Source organism: Psammomys obesus, unplaced genomic scaffold, assembly GCF_907164565.1.
Source record: "Psammomys obesus unplaced genomic scaffold, mPsaObe1.curated_primary_1811, whole genome shotgun sequence".
In the NCBI taxonomy this organism is placed as follows: Eukaryota; Metazoa; Chordata; class Mammalia; order Rodentia; family Muridae; genus Psammomys; species Psammomys obesus.
Window position 1 is genome coordinate 22,671,192 of NW_026596069.1, and position 18,269 is coordinate 22,689,460.

The following is an 18,269-nucleotide window of genomic DNA, read 5'->3' on the forward strand; positions in this document are numbered from 1 at the left end:
GATGGACCACAAACAGGCAAGATTCTCATAAATTCATTATAAACTTCTATAATGATGTATCAAATTCTTTTCCTTGGTTAATATGAGAAAAAATATTTATTTCTTATGCTTTAATAGCAATCATAACTTAATACATCACGATTAAGAACTTCTGCTCTGCCAAAAAAGAAAGAAAAGATGGATCAGTCTATGGGACACCTGGGGCTCGGAGGTGGGTTAGTTGGTAAAGAAACTGCTATCCCCAGATCCATGTAAAAAGCTGGGCATAGCAGCGGATGCCTAGCATTGCAAGGGTGGAGGCAGAAGGATTGGTGAGATTGCTGGAAAGCTAATTTGCATCATCTCCAGATTTCAGGCAGCTTCAATGAGAGACCCTGTCTCAGAGAACCTAGTGGAGGGGCATGGGAGATGGCTCAGTGGGTAAATCAGCTGCTGTCCAAGAAGGAGGATCTGAGGGGGAGGATACCAGAGACTCTCCAGACGCTCACAGGCCAGAGTGTGGCACACATGGCAGCAAACAAGAGACCCTGCCTCAAAATAAAGTCACACACACACACACACACACACACACACACACACACACATTTTTTTTTAAGACACAGGAAGGACATAGGGCATGGTGGAACACATCTTTAATCCTATCATTTATGAATCAGATGCAGGCAGATCTTCGAGTTCAAGGGGCAGTTGAGAATATGTGGGGATATACTCTGAGACATTGTCCCAGGGGAAAAGAAAGAGAAAAGAAAGAGAAAGAGAGAGGGGGGAAGGAAGGAAGGAAGGAAGGATAAGAAAAGAAAAGAGGGGAAGGAAAATGACTGAAGAATATACTTAACATGGACTTCTGTCCTCTACACTTATGCACACACAAACACATACATAGACACCACACACAAACACACAACACACACAAACACATATATACACATCACGCACAGAAAAAAGGGAAATGAGACACACTCTCCCCCCCACCCCGTCTCTAACAGAATGCCTGCGCTGTTTGACTGTATTACGTGAACTTATTTTCTAATTTGAAGTTAGAGTTTACCAGAAAGGAACCGAAATGGATCAAGGTGTTAGGAATGGAGATCGTAGCTTAGACATCCTGACTTGAGGATGCTGATACCTGAGTTATTGGCATCACTCAGAGCCTTGTTGAAGTCCTCACGCCGGGTGCTCCCATAGCTGTCCTTAATTCTTCCCAAATCTGTCTGGATGGGGCTGAGCCCATCTAGAACCTCGCTTGTTATCCCATTGGCCTTCCTGACTGTGCTCCTCGCACCGCTGATTGCACTGTCGATATCACCTGGTGCACACAGTGAGGAGGTATAAGAACCCAGAACACTCTTCCCAAGAAACCATGACCAGGGGTCCAGGGTGATGAGCACCTCTCTGTATCCCACGAAGATCATCACGGACAGCGGTGAGGTTGGCATCTAGCAGGTCCTTTTGAACTGACACAGTATTCAGGGTTTTCTGCAGGCTGCTGAGAGCTGGACGGACTTCTACAGAAAAGGGGGGAGGGAAGAAAGGGGAAGGGAGGGGGAGAAGAAGGGAGGGAGGGAGGGAGAGAACACCAAGAGGCAATTACTTCATGGATCTGGATCTTCCGTGGGCACTGTGGCCTCTGAAGTGGGCCGTGTCTGCATACCACTGAGTGCACATATACTTTAGTCACCATCCCACAGATGCCGCTGCCGTACCTAGAACCACAGATGTGGGCATCTCTGGTGACAGAGGCCAGAAGAGCAACCCACGAGAGCCTGGTGGTGGCTGGCTTCTTGAGAGGACACACAAAGAACGGGAGTTGCAAATAAATCAGGGGACAGCTGGGCTTGCACTCTGACAGAAGCAGAGGAACGCTTAGTGAAAGAGTGTCTGTCTTGTTAACAGCTGTGTCCCAGCACTGGCTGGGACTTAATGTTGGTGCACACTTGCTCAATGAATGAATGCTTGAGGGAGCGAATGAATGATGCAGGAAGGGTGATAGGCAGACAAACAAGATTGTTCTTGAGAGAGCCTCATGCAAGGGACCCAAAGTTGATGTTTGTTTCTGCTTCCGCAGAACAATGAGCAGACCTGTCCTTGGGATTCTCCCCAGAGATGCTCGAAGAGACACATAGAAAATAAACTGAAGAACAAAACGGTGTATATCCATATGCCAGGTAGTCACGCAGCCATCGTTGGGATGCAAGAAGCTACTAGCCAGGGTATCAACCCCATGCTGGTGACGCAGGGCTCCTTATGATTCCAGAGCTGCTTTAGTCAACAACCCAGTTAATATTCCAACCTACTTAAAACACCCATCCTGGGCGCAGCTGCCCTAGCACTGAAGAGGTAGAGACAAGAGGATAATAGAGAGCACACTTAGGGCATTCAAGGCCCTGAGTTCGATTCAGGACACCATGAAAAACAAACACACAAGCAAATAATAACAAAATCCCCATGCCAAAATAAAACCTTAATGGAAGTAGATGAAAAATCATCACAGTCAAGATTGAGGGCTCAGAATTTTCTCATGCCCCATGCTGACAGTGAGTATTTTTTGATACTTTTACTTGCTAAGATTTTAGTACTTAAGACATCTTGAAGCAGTTTCTGTAATGACCTGGAATGTATGACCTTTATATGTAGCTTCCCATTGCCATGATCACAGGCATACTAAGAGAACCCCCCAAAGTCACGCCAAGGAAAGAAATCATTCTCAAGACTTCTCATCGGTGTAAGACCTGAGTCAAGTTGATGAGTAATGGATAGGGGCTGTTTAGGGTCCCGGTGAATGTATGATGTCATCGACATGAACCCAGAGTGCAGAAGTGTCCTGTGCATTGGCAGTGGGGTTCAAAGCACACGTTTGCGTCAGAATGCCTATGGTTCCCACACGCTGACCAAAGCCCCCAACTGTCCCTGCCATTCAGCCCTCCTAATACCTTGCTGTAGCTTTTTCTGTGTGATCTTGGCTTCCTTTAACAGTTCATCACTGTCAGAACTCAGGGTCTTGGCTCTTCTTGGAAGATCTTCCTTTATCACTGTCTGAAAGCAAAGCGTTTGTCAGCCTTAAGCAGACTGTGTACCATGGCAAATACAGAGTGAGATTTTTCCCTTTAGCCCTAAAGCCCTTATCTTTAATATTAAAGAATGAGACTCAACAATTGGTTTCCCATAATAAGGGGAACAAGGACTATTTCTGACAGGAACTTAATGGCAGGCTCTTTGACCTCCCCATTCCCCAAGGGAGGAGCAGTCCTGCTAGGCCACAGAGGAGGACTTTGCAGCCAGTCCTGAAGATACCTGATAAAAACAGGGTCAGATGAAAGGGGAGGAGGACCTCCCCAGTCAGTAGACTTGGAAAGGGGCAGGGAGGGGATGAGGGAGGGAGGGTGGGATTGGGAGGGAATGAGGGAGCCGGATACAGCTGGGATACAGAGTTAATAAAATGTAACTAATGATAAAAAGGAAAAAATAAAAAAGAATGAGGTTCCAAGGGATGAATGGTACACGGTTGCTGAACGGTGTGGTTGGGGCTCTGGGTAGACCCGCGCCTGTGACTTAGGGAGCCAAGCGAGTCTCTGGTGACAGAGGCTAAGCCCATACACAACCCCTGCAATCATTTAGTTGGCCCTGAGGCTTTCAAGCTGTGGAACTTGAAAGTCTTTGCACTTTCAAGGCCCAGCTTTTAATAGTTAGAATTCTACCCTTCATTTCTAGGATGTAGGGATACTAAATGAACATCAAAGATCCTGTAGCCTCCACCGACATGCCCAGATTTAAGACCAAATCACTGAGGGAAAATAGCAATCCAGTTGATCCCAACACTCTTTCTTTTGCTAAACACCAACTATTAATTATTAATTATTAACACCTAGTCAAAAGCAGGATATACCATTTGTTTAGTTTCAAAATTAGCATTGGTCTCTGGTTGTACAAATAAATTTTAAACCACATTCCTGATATCAAATAGCTAATAAATGCAGACATGATCTACACCAAGAACAAGCTCATCTGATACATATAACAAGCTCTGGTTTTGAATAAATGATATTTTTAATACTGCCCCATGCACGGGAGGGTAAGCGAACGTGCTGCCTCTAGCGCCCATCCAACAAGCTGCCGGTGCAGCTCCGGGTACCCACCTGGAAGGCGGACTCTGAGGCACTGGCGGCCTTGTTGGCTGCATCCTCTGCGGCTTTGATGGCACTGAGGATGTTCTCGTAGGCTGTGGCAGCGTCCACAGCACGGCGCACCAGCTCGTCCCCACTGGCATTTCTCTTTATCCTGGAATGAAGCAGGGTGGGGTTAGGCTAGCTGGCATCCTCTTTGCCTGGGACTCCTATCCTCCCAGGGACTGCACAGTGTATGCTCTGCCATTCTGTCCCAAGGGCACAACTGAGCCACCGCTCTCATTGCAGGTCTGGTTTGACTTGGCCTGTGGGTTCTGGATGGGGCTTTGGCCTTCATCTACCCCACCCTGCTCCAGGGTCCTGGCCAGCCCAGTGAAAACCTTGCTCGGTGCTCAATCAACCCACAATGCCTGGACCTCTGCTGGCAGGGACTCACTCTTCCAGCTGCTTTGCCAGCTCCTGTAATGACTGCGCATGCTTCTCTGCCTCCACCACCAGGGATGTTTTGCCGGCCGATCTGGAAAGTTCTCGCACTTTGTCACTTAGTTCCTGCCTTGCTCCATTTAAAGCAGCAGCTAAGGTTTCATATTCCTATTTTTTCCGAATAAACAAACATAAATTCAAGTGATTATGACATTCACGTATGTCATTTTCTTAAACTCCCTCCCAAAGGACGTTTCAAATGAGAAGTTATATTTTTCTAAGTCATTTTATCGTATCAGCTTATCCTTGGCTCCTTCAGATAGAGTGGCATTGACAACAATCTAAGTTTTGCCACCATCGTGGAAGTCTTCCTTCTGATGGGTAGCCTCTTTTTATAAGACTTAGGGAGTTGCAATGTCATCATCAAGGTGAGCTTCTGCTAAATGGAAGGGCTTCTTCCGATACAGAAACAGAGACTGTGAAAGATTCGTTGGAAACACCCACAGGGCTAAGAAGTCTTTCTTGCTTCTATCAAGTCTTCAGTGTCTTCCATTGAGAAAGCCAAGCTTGGTGTTTTAAAACAGCACTGCAATGCCCCTTTGTTACCACAAAATGATTTGCACACTGCAGACAGGTGAAGTAATGCAGAGAGACTTAAAGAGACCCCAGCAGATACATATTCATATGTGAATACACCCCTCTCGAAGCAGAGAGTTGCTGTGACTATTTGGGGGTACACATTTCTGTCTAAAAGGGATATGCTCGAATTAAAAATAAATAGGTTAGCCTATTGCAAAGACTCTGACAATAGCATTTGACTGGTTTGGATGTTTCTAGAAAACCAGGAGTCTCTGCTACCTTCTGGCTTCTGTCCATCTGCTGTAGTAGGTTGTTGGTCTGCAGCAGGGAGGAGTCTGCCGTGGCCAGGTACTTGGCGAAGTCATTCTTCAGGGAGTTTGTTTCTTTCATTTGTCTCTGGGGAGAGGAAAAGAGCCCATGTGTACATCTTCCATGACGAATCAGCAGAAAGCACAGGCATCTTTACAGAACAACAGCAAATAAGTCAGGGTAAAAACGTTTTCTAGAAGCTGGCAAGGGCCTAGTCTGCTGCAAATGATGGGGCCTGAATTCTCACTGCGTGTTGTTGTGCTGTTGTGAAGAAGTCTCATACACTGGACCCCCTCCGCCAGTGAGTTAGGTGGGTGTATTACTAAGCTCTGCCTGAGAGAACAGAACATAACATTTCAACTAAATAAATGAAGTAGGACCAATTGCCTCTCTACACCCCAGTGCCAGTGAGCATGCAGTAGGCCTGGAATGAGGATGACAGAAAAGGAATGTGCCAGGCTGGAGCTCTTACAGAGGTTGGGACCACACAGCTGTAGCCTGCCCTCCTCCCTGGCTTAGTCAGTGACTCAAACAGAGGTGCCGCTCTCCAGGACAGCACTGAGAGCTGAGCGTGTCACCCACCAAGGAGACACTCATTTGCGCCTACCAGCTTCCTCCTCTTTGGGAGTCAATCCACGTTATTCCGTTCCGGTCTGTCATTTGACAACACTTCACATTGTTTGTTTTGGTTTGGTTTTGCAGTTGTTTTGGTGTAGGATATTCACCATCAATAACAAAGCTATAGGGCTGGGAGTGTTGGCTTGCCTAACATGATGCCCTGGGTCTGATTCCAATTGCTGCCGAAATAAAGCCTCTGCCTGCCTATCTACCTATCTGTCTATCTATCTGTCTATCTATCGATCCATCTATCTATCTATCTATCTATCTATCTATCTATCTATCTATCTATCTTTCATCTATTTATTCTGTGTTTATCCTATTTATTTTATTGTGTTTGTGTATACATTGAAATCTTAAGCTCTAAATTCTGCCATTACAATAGCATGTGACCTATGCTTCGGCCTCTTTCCTATAAACAGGCAGACAATTGTTTCAAATGCCTGTGTTGGTGATTATTATAATATCTTACACAAAATGTTACTGAAAACATATGGAACACATGTTGGATTAACTCTGACATAATGAATTTCTCATCTACTCGGCAAAAATTATTCCTCTGATTACCCTCCAGCCATGGGAGGCTTCGGCTGTTTGTGAGGCTCTGCGGTTTCAGCAACTTCTGGTAGCAGTGAGGGGAACTGACTCTGGTCTTGTGTTTGATGAGGGTCTGAGGGAGACTAACCCGAGAGGCACCTGGTCACGCCTCCCTGTTCCCTGCAGCCCCACCATTGATGAAAGCGAGAGGGTTCTGCCTGCGACTCACCTGGATGGTTCCCAGCACCCCCTCATTGTCCTGGTTGAGGCCGGCGGCCTGCTTTGCCTGGGCAGCTGCCTCCTGGAGGAGGGCGCGCAGGTCCTGAAGTCTGGCTTCGTAATCACTTAGTGAATCCCGGATATTCTTCAGCAGCCCGTTGCTCTCCGCCTGGTGGGTTTCCAGCCAGGCCCTGATGCGGGTCAGCACTGTAACACATAATTACATAGTTAGGATTTTCACTTAAGCGATGAGTGTGATGAAGCCAGGGGCCAGGACTACCGAGGATAGCCAAATTCCTCCTCAGCCCATGTTTCCCCCCAGAGCCTTGGAAGGAATAGGAAGGGAAAGCATTACTTGTGTAGACCTACTATGTGCGTTCATGCACTGCCTTGTTTGGCTGCCATGACAAGCACATGAGAACAGTAGCCATCATTCTCGTGTCACTGATGAGAAGACTCGAGGGTAAATGAGCTTAGACTTAGGATGTGACTGGGGCTGCAGAGTAGAAAGCCATGCTCCTTCCATCGCTAAAGGCAAAGATGAATGCCGATTGACACAATGCTCCTTGCCGACTGCTACCTGCACGGGTCCCCTCGATACATCATTTTACAGGAGATAAATATCCTTCCTGAAAGATGTGTGCTAAATTATGTGACTGTTTGCCACAGCGGGCATTTTTCCTACTTAAAAACTTTACATATACCCAGCCAATCACTCAGACGCTTGGTTTGGGGCTTTGTTTTATTATGATAATGCCAATGCTAATTTGTTATTTTAAAAAAAAAATTCAGCAGTGGCAAAATAATGATTCTTAAAATTGGCTAAATGAAGCCAAGCTTGGTGGCTCATGCCTGCAACCCCAGCACAAAAGGCTGAGGCAGCGGGATTGTGCATTCAGAGCCATGCTGGACTCTGCAGTGAGGGCAAGAATGGTGAGAAAATGAGAACGGAGTACACCATCACCAGAAAGGTGCGCAGATGAAAGAGAGTGCTCACGGGGCCCACGCCTCCAATCCCAGCACTCGGAGGGCTGATGCTGGAGGACTACGGAGAGTCTCAGACCAGCTCAGGCTAAAGAGTGAGGCCTTACCTCAAAGGGAAAAAAGAGGTGGGCTCGGGGTGGGTGGGCAAGGCACAAATACTTGAATTTTAGAATCTGTGTGTGTGTTTGTGTGTTTACACAGTGGTAAGATGTCCTGCCTCTTGGAAACCTGAAGAGAAGGCTCCAGGGTCGGGAAGGGCACTTAGAATACAGCACTTGGAGCTGATTGGCGTGGATATGGGAACCGGGGCTGCGCCTTACGGAGCTGGGCTTCTCTTTTCTCTGCCTCTGCTTCTCTGAGGTGCTGTTTGAAGTCCCGGCCTCGCAGCTCCCGCATCATGCGCTGGGCTTCCGCCAGTTCCCTGGACCAGCCGCCCACTGGAAGGTCCGATCCCTCTCCACCTGGCCTAGCGATCTGCTTCAGGAGAACTGAAAAACATGAAGCAGCTTATTAAACCGAGGGCCCTGGAAGCTTTGTGGAGAGTCCTGTTGAAGTGTCACTGTGGGATCTTCTTTCACAACGCTGAGCTCTCAAAAAGAAACCCTTTATTCAGTATACAACAAAGGTTATGCAATAAAAGCTTTAATTGGGCTGGGTAACTTTTCTTACTGTGCACATTCCGAATGACGTTTTTAATCTTCATGTCCAATTCTTTGGCGCTTTGGGTTGTCTGATCTATGTTGTTGTATAATGTTTGTGCTCTTCTGGAATTTACTTGCGCCTGAGTGAAAAATAAACTCATTATCAGTGAGTTAGATTAAAAGGGAAAATGAAACTGAGAATATCCCCAAAGGAAGAAAAGGTTAGGGTAACCGACTCAGGACATTACCTTTTCTTGCAAAGCTTCGAATTCGTGGTTCAGATGACTCAGCTCTTTTTCCAGGCCGTCTATTTTGGACCCATGATTTGAGATGGCAGAACGGAAGCCAAGCAGCTGGCCCTGAAAGCAGACACAAAGCTAAAGCCCACTTCTGGGCAGACACTGCCCAGACAGCTATGCTTCATTCAACAGGACCAATGTTGGCTTTACCAGGGGAAGGGAGTGGGGTGGTGGGGATTGATGGGGGTGGAGGTGATGGGGGGTAGGAGACAAAAGGGGGTAGAGGACAGGTGGATGGGACACACAGACAGACGGGACATGGGGTTCTTTGAAATAAGAATCTCAAATCTACTTTCTGATGAAAACTATGCTAAGGTTCTGAAGTAAAGTAAATGTGTTGGCTCTCCTTCTAACACTGCGATCAATTCAATACATTACCTAAGATAATCAACTGAAAAAGAAAACGGTTCTTTTGGCTCACACTTTCAGAGGGCTTGGCCCTGATCAGTTGGCCCACTGCTCTGAGCCCGTGAGGAAGCAGTGCTTCATGGGAGAAGGAGCAGAATGTGAGCAGAGGAACGGAACCAAGGAAGAGGCGGGGCTGCGGTCCCGCAAAGTCCCCTCCAGGGCACGCACTCAATCCTAAAATCATCTACCCTCACCCCTTACATTTCTTACCATTTGCCAAAAGCTACACCCCAGGGAATAGCCCTTTCAGAGCCTAAGCATTGGGGGAATTAAAGACCCAAACTAGAACAAAAACGAAAGTCAAAAGATATTTTTTAAATTGAATTAATGCCCTTGCCTTATAAAAGAAAATGCTACTGTTTACCCATGTATCAATTACCAGATTATAAACTATACTTTAACAAGCCTGTAGTCATCCTGATACAAAAAAGCAGTACACACTGCTACATGTACTGAAAGAACCCTTAAATTCAAAGACCCCATCGCAGCTGTAGGGGAGTTCTGAGTTTATAAAATTGGATGCCCTCAAATTCAAATGAGAGGCTGGGTTTCTTAAGGAAACTGGATGACGCGCCTGAGGCTGCACAGCTTGTCTGTGATGGTACCAGGCAGGTCACAGTCCAGAGCCATCCTGAATTTTTATATTACAGAACTGCCTCATTATTTTTAAACGTGACACACTGCTACACAGAATATTCTTAGAATAGAGATTATGTTTAATTTTTGGAGGAGGAATATAATGCCTTAACAGACTGACAAAAAGAAAAAAATCAATGACTCTATTGCCTTCATTTGTATGTCTGAGTCTACACGGAGTAAACCAGACCCCAGGACTGTGACTTAGCCAGTGAGCCTGACACTATGAGCCAATCTGTTCTAACTTACTGGGTGCACATGTGCTCATGCGCACTCAACAGTGTTAGCTTGTTTTTATTTGGCTGTGGCAGTTTGTGCGGCATAGCAGTAAGACAGAATGCTGTGACTTTACAAGGGGAAGGGAAAGCTGGGACATCACTGAATGGCCCTGGGTGACTTTAGGCAGTTGTTCTTGCTTAGCTTCTGCGTGTTGCTACAGGAAAACAACCCTGTTTTTCTCACAGAGGTCTGAGATGTGAGGGAGCTGCTACGAACAGGGCCTGACACACAGCAGCTGTGCAGAGGAGCCCAGGGCAGTGGGGCACCAGATCACCAAAGCCAATAGCTCAGGGAGCTTCCTTTTCTCTCCAACAGAAACGTTTTCTTCCTTCTCTATATCACACCTATAAACCATGAAGTCAAATCCCTTAAGAAATGAAAAGGAGCTAGTGTGTGTGTGTGTGTGTCTGTCTGTCTGTGTGTGTGTGTGTGTGTGTGTGTGTGTGTGTGTGTGTGTTCTCTCTATATATACTCTGAGCCACTGGCATCAGCTCTCATGAAACTTTACCCAAAGCCTCTTTCACTGTGTCTAGTCTTGGTTTTACCTCATCTACTCAACTCTTGTACTTCAATAAGCACCGCTTTTTGTGACCATGACTTTCAATTGGGGCTTTTCACCTCTGCTTCTTATTTGATTTCAAGTGAGCTTTTCTCCTCATCTCATTTCTTTTCTTTTAATGGATGCTATTATTTTAAGGAGTTTTCAGACTGTCCTGTTATTTTCATTTCTCTAACGTGTCCTCATCTTTTACCTATTGCATTTCTGATTAATATGTCTGTTGAACATTTGCAGGCTTGATCAATCATTGGGAGTTTTTTTCCTTTCCCCCACACTCCTTCTGTCATCTCTAGTGATCTCATAATTATCACAACCCCCTCCCCGGGAAAACTTCTTCCCTGAGTCTAAAGGCCAGGTCGCACATTGCAGCTCAGGACATACACTACGACAATGTTAAAGGTATCTTTTTCCAGAACAAATCCAGGCTTATGGGTTTGTCCAGGCCCTGGTCAGGAGCCTGGGATTCGAACCACAGCCTGCCTCTTTTCTCCTTTGGCCAACAATGAGTGCTGGACAGTTTTAAGGTTGTGTGCTCAGCCTTCAGTATTACTTGAGAGAGTGTGGCTCAGGCCCTGTGGCCCCATAGCTTCTCACACTATCATCTTAACCCCCTTCTTTCTAAGGACACTGGGAACACTGACCCGGCTGGACTATATCCCAGCTCTGGAACAAAGTTCAACATGTCCAAAGGCAATGAAATCTTACATAGTTTGCTTCTGACCACAAAAGGATTAAATTATAAATCAACACTGGAAAGTCATCAGAAAAAAAATTTCTGATCTGGAAGTTAAACAATATAGTCCTAAATTACTTGTGAGTTATTCATATGTCAAAGGGAAATGTTTCCAATTGAACGAGAATGAAAACACAATACTATGAAGTCTGTGGGATATAGCAAAAGTAGTATTTAAGGGAAGCATTTCTTTACAACATTAAATGCTTATGTTAGTACAAGAAAGTTTTAGATCAGTAAAACAAGCTTTAATCCTAAGAAACTAGAAAATGAATAGCAAAGAAAAAAACAAAATATATGGGTAAGAGTAGGAATCAGGTAAGTTTGATACTATGTCCATTTAGCAGAATAATAACAGTAGACCCAGCCTGAGGCATGTGGGCTTCGCAGTCTGGCTCTTGGCTAGATTTACCATACCAGCTCTGAGTTTCTGCCCAGCTGGTCATGTCTGTGACATTTGTATCAGTATTGCACCTATGGACATATCTTGCCATGCTGGTCATCATTGTAGTTTATAAGGTTCACAGCTGGGTAAGATTGCTGATGACTTTTTTTCTCCCCAGTAGCCTGCAGAGAACCTTCCAGTACTATGAGAGTTGCTCAGCAAAGAGAGAGCTGACCACTCAGTACCACCTTGACTTCTCCGTGACCTGAGTGAAGTTTGCATCCCTCAACCCAAAGGTTAGTGTGCCTCTCAGAGCTCCTCAGAGGAGTCTCTCCGTGCAGTGGTCGGTGCTTAACAGACACTCACAGTGGTCACAGCACAGACAGAGAGTAAACGCAAATGGGATGCCCATATTGCTCCATCCCCTGAAGTCTCAGGGACCATTGTAGAGGAGGGGGGTGGCAAGCCTGTAAGAGCCAGAGTCATAAAGGTCAGACTGGGATAGTCTTTAGGATATGGCAGGACCACTACCCTCCTGAACTCACGGCAGCTGTGGCGGCCTCTACAAGATCTGTATAAGATCAAGCCGGCCAACGTTCCAGCATGGAGTGGGGAGTGCTCCATGCCCCCCCTACACACACACACAAATGAGGACATACTGACAGGTGGTTGCTGGAGTGGGGAGAGCCCATGTTAGTTGAGGGTGTGGCTCCTAGTATTTTATGCTCACATGGTGGCCCCACACAGGGGCAGCACACACGGGAGGCAACTGCTTGGCTGTCGCTGTGGCGGTTTTTAAACAGAATGAGACATGAAGTTATGGGACATGGGGAGGTGGGTGGGGTGGATCTTAGAGGAATTAAGAGGATGAATATGATCAAAATGCACTGTAAGAAACTCTCAAAGAATTAAAGAAATATCAGAACGGCAGTAATAAATGTTGGTGTCTTGACTGACAAAAAAAGTAAAATTGAGAACATTTGAAAACAGAAAAATTGATGACAGAAAAAAAAATCAATGAAATTGATAATCAGGAGAAAGATATAAAGTAAAAAATACCAACCCTGGGAAGGGCAAGAGGGCCACATTACAGATTTTACAGCTCTTGAACTATTTGGAGTGAATACATTTGGTCATTTATGTGAAACGGACCCATTATTTGAAAGGGACCCACAGCCAGCTCTTACTCATGAAGAAATGAATGCGCTAGGAGCGCTAATATCTTCTGTGAACAGGTAAAGTGCTAATTAGTAAAAGACAGACACGTAGGGTCTGCGGCTACTGCGTAGCCTCGCATATTCCCCTAGGGAATCTGGCAACCATTTGAAGAGAGATTATGCTGGCTTTGAGCACGCCTGTGTTTGAGTCTTCTGGACGCAAGACAGAACTAAATGCTTTATGATAGCAGTACCCCCAAGACTGTCCAGTGAGTAATGAACTCGCACCTACAAGTGTTACCCTGTGTGTCTGTGAGCACCTCTCAGCAGTGAACACTGACTCTTCCTTTGCATCAGGGGGAGAAAGGAACGCTTTGAGCCTCACGGGGAGTCACCTGTACCCCGACTCCTGCTTCAGGAGCATTCCTTTGCACGGAGTCTACAGTCAGCCCTCTGCACCCATGGTCCTATGTCCGTGGAGCCCACTGGGTCCAACGATTTTGAGGAAAAAAAAATGTATTACTGAACATGTGATAATGTTTTTCCTTTTTACTCCTCAGACAATGTAGTAGAGTGGTTATTTGGATAGAATTCCTATTTATTCATTATTACAAGTAACCTAGAGGTGATCGAAGGTTTACAAGCGAGAGTGCTAGGTCTTAACAAAACACTAGGCCATGTAGTACTAGGGGTGTAAGCAGCCTCAGGTTTGGGAATCCACGGAGGATCCCAGAACGGATGCCCGCATAGAGAGCAAGGCGCAGCCACCCTCACCACACAGTGGTCTGGATCCGCACCGACGGCTTACCCTCAGGTCCTTGGCCTGCATCTCCATGTGCCGGATCTGTTCTAGAGCGCCAGTGCTCACTCTCAGGCCCTGCAGCTTTGCCTTCGCTAGGCGGAGCTCCTCACCCATGGAGGCCAAGTCATTCAGGAGCGAGGTCACACAGCTGTCACAATCTGCAGGGGCCCCAGGGAAAGGCGAATGCGCTGTGGGCTGGAGCCCAGGCAAGGCACAGAGAACACTGTCGCCTGCCCCCCCAGACACAGATTATCACAGGCTTCAGAAGTCACAGCTCGGCACGGCTCAGGGAGGAATGTGCACTCTGAAGAGGTGAGAACCGGATGTGTGCGAGCAGTTTTACCAGAACTGGTGATGCTTAGCAGCTCGTGCTCATTTGTGTGTGTGTGTGTGTGTGTGTGTGTGTGTGTAAGGAAAATAATAGCAATTACCTCTGTCTATGGGGTGTCTGCTAGTGACTATTCTTGACTGATTGTTTTTGAGAATGGGTCTCACTAAATAGCTCAAGCTACATCAAATTAGTGACCCTCATGCCTCAGCACCTGGAGTGAGATTACTGACACGTGCCACTACGAATAAATAATTAGATGTTATGCTAAGCAAGGTGACATCTTCATAAAGTCCCCAAGAGCTGTACGAGGTGGGCGCTCTGTGTCCATATTCCATCTAAAACTGAGGCCTGGCGAGGTAAGGGGGCCTGCTGAAGCTAGGCAGCTAGGAGTTGACAGGGGCAGGACCTGAGCCAACATTGTCCTTCTCTGTCCTCTTATCTTTGTTTTCCCAGACCTCAGAGTGCCTGTCCCAGGGCAGCCCTCACACAGCGTAAGCGAAACAGAGCTTGGAAAAGGCGGGGAAGGATTTGCTTTTCTCACCATCGCATTCTTCTGCAGGGCTGCCATCTTTGGGTTCTTGGCTTACACAGTCTGATACCAGGAGCAGGGGTGGGGGGGGGGGGGGAAAAAGAGACTTTTTTATTAAACTTTTTCTTCACCTGCCTTTTAACTTAGTTTTCAGAAAGGCCTGTTTTGGAAGGTTTTAGCTGGCCAGTCGCAAAATCACCACTGGCCCCTCCTTTCCCACTCTCACCATGCCATTGCTGTGAGCAGCGCCTTCCCCAGAGCCTCCTTCATCACATACAACTCTTCCTTTTCTAAGCAGAGCGCTCCTCGGGAATGGCACACCCTACTTTCCTTTTCTCTGTTGGTGGAGATTCATCCCAGGACCTCCCACATGCCAGGCCAACACTCTACCAAGCTATGTCTTCAGTCTTCTTGTTACTTGAGCTATTTTTTTGTTTGTTTTTTTTAGGCTTTATTTTTATTTTTCCTATGTGTAGGCGCATGTGTGCGTGTGTATGCCTCATCTACACAGGTATCTGTGAAGGCCAGAAGAGGGCATTGGATGCCCTGAGGCTGGAGTTACAGTTGTGAGCTTCCTGATCTGCAGGGTGGGGACTGAATCCAAGTCCTCTGGACGAGCCACAAGCACTCTTAGCTACTCAGCCATCTCCAGTCTCTGGTTACTATGAACTCAGGAAGTTGCCCAGGCCAGCCTTGAACTTCAGGATCCCTGCCTCAGCCTCTCAAGTAACCTTTCTAGATTACTGTCAACCCGTTTGTTCCCTCTTGCTTTGGGGACAGTTGCTTGATTAGCTTTTATCTGCACATCCCTGGTTTGGCCAGCTCTTCAACTTGCCCCCAAACATAAGATGAAAGAGTTTGCCGAAGTACATCTATAGCACTTCCCTAACACAAGGGATCAACATTTTCTACGAAAGAATTGAATATTCTCCTGTTTTGTCCCAAGTGCTTCTGAATGAATCCTTACAAAGTGTGACAAATTATCTTTCACAGAGTATGGAATGTCTACACCTCCAGCTTGACTCTATCCTAGGTAAGAGAGAAAGAACACTTCAATTTCTTCAGGTTCACATAAAAGGCTGAAATAACTGTAGAGTGGGGCTAAAGAGATAGCTTGGTGGTTAAGAGCTACTTTTGTCAAGGACCCAAGTTCACGTCCTAATACCCATATTTGGGTGGCCTAACTAACTCCAGTTCTAGCGGGAAGTCTATGCCTCACACCTCCGCCCACACTGGCACTCAGGTATGCCTACTCTCAGGCAAACACATACATATAACTTTAAAATAAAAAAAAAAAAAAAACCCTACAGCATCCAAGGAACACTTCACTAAAATCACCAAAGACGGTCTCAAGTTATTTGAGCTATGACGCATTGGGGTTTTAAAACAATTTACTTTAAAAAACTAATTGAAGTAATCATTCCTCAAAGCTAGCATTCTTACCCAAGCCTTCCCAGGACTGGCAAGGGAGGGGCAGTTTATGAGCTGGAGCTCTCAGCTTCGCTCCTGGGACTGCTGTCTCACAGCAGCTTTAAGGTGGTCTGCAGGGACAGGCCTCGAACTTACCTCCAGTTAGAGGGTCACAAGTGCCTAACTGGCCATCGCTTTTACAATTGCATGGTTGGCAGCTGCCTCCAAATTTCTGGGGATTCCCAAAATATCCGGGCGCACACCTACACAAAACATAGAAAGGCTAAGAAACATTTAAACAGCCCATCATTTATTTTCCCCACCTTTTTTCTATCTTTGAGATACCATAGCTGGGCAATGCGAAAGGCGACAGAGACAGGCGAGAGCCAACACTTGACAGAAGGCGCATTTATGCCATCCCATCAATGAGTCGAGTGAGTGCAGGAGGCAGAGGCAGACAGGGGTCACTCCCTCGCCTCCTGAGTGCTGCTGCCTCTGCCTGCTGGGATACTCGGGTAACCGAAATGAGTGAAATAAATGGTATGAGCAACACAGAAGTCGGGGTGAGCTCGGTTTTCTTAAGAGTTACACTGCTAAAGACATCAATACATATCGTTCAGTCTCAAGCCAACGTATTCAGAGAAAGAAATCCACGGTTTCAAATGTTTCAGATTTCCTGTGTGATTGCAAGACTATGTAGTCCACATTGACACTAATTTCAGCAGCGGGTAGAGAAGGAGGTGACATAACTTACAGGAGCCACAGCTGTTCCCTCTGGGCACAGCCTCTGTTATTCTAAATAACACAGTAAGGAGTGAAGTCGTAACCTCCACGCTTAAAGGTCACGTGCCCTTGACTCTCAAGTTGAGTTAGTAAGAAAAATAAGACACGTTAAACTTCTTTTTCTTTCTCGTTTTCCAGGGCAGGGTTTCTTTGTGTATCTCTCCTGGAACTCACTCTGTAGGCCAGGCCGGCCTCGAACTCACAGAGCTCCGCCTGCCTCTGCCTCCCTGAGCGCTGGGATTAAAGGTGTGCACCACCACGCCCAGCTTGTTAGCTTTCCAATATTGGGAAGTCAAGTAAATACTCTTCCCTGTTAATAAGGTTGAAGCGGCTTGTCCCAATCTACCGGGCGGGGTGGCAAAATGCTAGTTCTGAGGCTTAACATACCGACCAGTTCCGCGTTCTGCTATTCTGCAGAAAATCTACACTCCGAACTACTTTATTTCGTGTCTCACCTACATCTGAAGCTTCAACAGAAAAGATCAAAAGTCCAGCACGTCCTTCATGAGGTCATGCAAAGAGCTGGGCCGCTCAGTGCTTCTTCCTAATTCTTGCACAGCACGCACTACTGGTCACCAGGCATAATTGGTTCTCTTACTTTTCCTTTCATAGCTAAACGCAATGGGTTGAAGCAACGCTTCCTGCTTTCCTGACAACATTAGTACAGGAATAAAGAGCAGAGAATATATCTGTCTGTGGCTGCATGTGGCTGAGGGACAGAGAGATGAGCAGAATATGAGAGGAGCCGGACAGCCTTTCTGCACCCAGGCAAGTAACTCCTCCCATGTTAGACTTCTGTCCACGGCATATTCCTGCTTCTCACCCTTGACTTCCTTGTTTGTTATTCCAGATTTAACAAATAGTGCCACGAATGATGCCTAGGTGTGCAATCCATGTTTAATGAACAAAAATGTTGTCACCAGCCTGCCATTTGGGAAAAGATGCTTCTATTTGAGAAACAATAACTCGCTTTGAGACCTCAAGTATAGCACATGCTGAGAGAGGAGCCGTTAATTAAAAACGTCTCTTCAAATCAGATGCCCCCCAAAACCAGATGCCTCATCAGGCCTGTTGCTCTGTGTGACTCTGTTGTTTGTACAGAACCACAAGGAAGCTAAAAACCAGGAAGAGCCTCTCCCGGATGTGAACCCCCAACTTTAAAGTCGTGAGACTTGGGCTATATTCCCAGCCCTCCTCCAGCCCACACACCCTCACTGTCTCCACATAACTGACCTCTCCATCCCTTGCTCTCCAAGGCTGGCTGGTTGTCCCTTCAGATGCAATTCAGCTTGGCCCAGTTGGTTTTGTGACTAAGTGCCCCCATGCAGCCCCCAGCATCAACATTGCATACTGGGTAGAGATGTGGAGGGTCACACATACGTTGAGTGTTTTGTGCAGCGTGCCCCTTGGATCACTGAGAGGTGGGACGGGAGGCTGGCAGAACCAGGGTCAACTTCCGCCTTATCCAACTTACACAGCATCGAGTGCACAGAAGCTACTCAAGACAAGCTGCCCAGGGACAGCTGA

At 46.5% G+C, this 18,269-nt stretch overlaps 1 protein-coding gene across 2 annotated transcripts in view; it reads right to left on the reverse strand.

The window, feature by feature from the left end:
• Positions 1 to 18,269, reverse strand: part of Lama3 (laminin subunit alpha 3) — a 207,385-nt gene that overhangs the window by 37,287 nt on the left and 151,829 nt on the right. For both annotated transcript variants that reach the window (XM_055625584.1, XM_055625583.1), the window contains 13 exons: positions 16,116 to 16,222; positions 14,562 to 14,612; positions 13,696 to 13,847; positions 8,680 to 8,790; positions 8,460 to 8,571; positions 8,111 to 8,278; positions 6,817 to 7,013; positions 5,403 to 5,519; positions 4,558 to 4,712; positions 4,134 to 4,275; positions 2,931 to 3,033; positions 1,389 to 1,505; positions 1,127 to 1,306 (listed from right to left, as the gene is read on the reverse strand). In XM_055625584.1, coding sequence (XP_055481559.1) covers positions 1,127 to 1,306; positions 1,389 to 1,505; positions 2,931 to 3,033; positions 4,134 to 4,275; positions 4,558 to 4,712; positions 5,403 to 5,519; positions 6,817 to 7,013; positions 8,111 to 8,278; positions 8,460 to 8,571; positions 8,680 to 8,790; positions 13,696 to 13,847; positions 14,562 to 14,612; positions 16,116 to 16,222 — 1,712 coding nt within the window. The remainder of the gene's footprint in view (positions 1 to 1,126; positions 1,307 to 1,388; positions 1,506 to 2,930; positions 3,034 to 4,133; positions 4,276 to 4,557; positions 4,713 to 5,402; positions 5,520 to 6,816; positions 7,014 to 8,110; positions 8,279 to 8,459; positions 8,572 to 8,679; positions 8,791 to 13,695; positions 13,848 to 14,561; positions 14,613 to 16,115; positions 16,223 to 18,269) is intronic.